The sequence below is a fragment of the Austrofundulus limnaeus genome, unplaced genomic scaffold (genome assembly GCF_001266775.1).
Source record: "Austrofundulus limnaeus strain Quisiro unplaced genomic scaffold, Austrofundulus_limnaeus-1.0 Scaffold320, whole genome shotgun sequence".
Lineage (NCBI taxonomy): Eukaryota > Metazoa > Chordata > Actinopteri > Cyprinodontiformes > Rivulidae > Austrofundulus > Austrofundulus limnaeus.
In genome coordinates, this window is record NW_013952722.1 from 317,052 (window position 1) to 318,540 (window position 1,489).

At 42.5% G+C, this 1,489-nt stretch overlaps 1 protein-coding gene across 10 annotated transcripts in view; it reads right to left on the reverse strand.

Moving 5' to 3' along the window:
- Positions 1–1,489, reverse strand: part of dock9b (dedicator of cytokinesis 9b) — a 148,412-nt gene that overhangs the window by 65,804 nt on the left and 81,119 nt on the right. For all 10 annotated transcript variants that reach the window (XM_014022222.1, XM_014022227.1, XM_014022217.1 and 7 more), the window contains exons 18-20: positions 671–763; positions 477–588; positions 278–393 (exon numbers count right to left, since the gene is read on the reverse strand). In XM_014022222.1, coding sequence (XP_013877676.1) covers positions 278–393; positions 477–588; positions 671–763 — 321 coding nt within the window. The remainder of the gene's footprint in view (positions 1–277; positions 394–476; positions 589–670; positions 764–1,489) is intronic.

Genomic DNA, 1,489 nt, shown 5'->3' on the forward strand with positions numbered 1-1,489 from the left:
CGGCCGCATCGGAGGAGTCTTCAGTTTTGGACGTCCTTCGTCGCGGTGCTGTGACGTATGCGGCCGACGAATTCGACCTTCGGAGGACCCGTCCTGCCGTTTTGGACACAGCCTTTGACTCACAAAAACAGGCTGAGTGGCCGGCCCCTTCATCTGTTCATGAGATATTTGACTAAAAGACAAACACAAATTCTCACCTGTTTTTCATGACAGTGGTGAATAATCATGTTACTGATAGCAAAACCATCAACAAACCACTGTCTCTGCTGCGTCTTACCTTGTTGTCCTGGAAGCCCAGGTAGCCAGTGGGAAGGTTAGCAGTGACAGGAAGCTGCTGTTCGTTCGTGACGACCCGACCTCCGTCTCTCAGCAGAGGCAGCCAGGCTGAACCCACTTTGGGGCAAAGAGCAGATATTAGACTGGTTCAGCTCATAATAAAGAGCTGATGAAAGGTGAAACTGAAATTAGAAGAGTACCTGGAGTTTCCACCATGTCTTTCTTCTTGCTGTTGTTTTCACAGCTGATGTGAAAGAAGCTGAAGAGAAGGTGATGCTTGTTGTGCAGCTGAGTAGGCAGCTCTATCTTTATCTGAAGAATAGTTTTGTAAAAWGCTTATTGAAACTTCCTTGACTTGATTCAGTTCTGATGGAGGGAACATAGGTCTAAATACCTCATTGTAGAACTCAGGGTTCTGCTGGTGGTGTAGGACGGCTGCATAGGCGTGTTTAGAGAACAGAGGTCCTCCAGGACGCCCGTAGATGCACTGCAGCAAAAAACAAAACAAGATGTGATGAAGGGAAGGCATACACACTAATGCCATCTGTTTCTCCAAGCTAGCGGCTAATGTTTTGTCATAAAAACAGTGGTGGGCACAGCTAACCAAAAAKTTAGCTCTGCTAACTCATAACCCATGAGCTAAAAATATAGCTTCGCTAACACTACCGTCCTAAACATGAAAAAATAATCAGATGCTAACACTAACGGCTAACCAGTAAGAGTCTGTGTCACACGTCTTTGTCTCCTTCCAGCTGAAGACTGGTGGACTGACATAAACCTGTTGATGTTAGCTTGTTAGTTAGCTGTTAGCAAACATCATATTGGCTAAATCTAATTTAGTGGAAGCTGATTGGTCCACTAACAGTTCTCAAAGTTAGTGAAAAAGCTAATCCACTAATCAAAAAAAATGTTTTGCTGTTAGCTGATTGGCAGAACCATGCCCACCACTGTTTGAAAGCATTCAAATCTCCTGCCACCTTGCATGTCAAAATTTTAAACTTTGACAGGTCTTTGAAGGGATCCCCGATTAGTTGTAACATTAGACTTTATATGATAAACATATACTGTAACTGTAAAATAAAGACTGTAAAAATACTGTAGGATGTTCAGTTTTTATAATTTTTGAACTAAAAGTTTAAAAGTATATTACACAGACGGAGCCATTTCATTTACATGCAAAGCATTCTGTGTAAATGATGACATCAACTAGGTC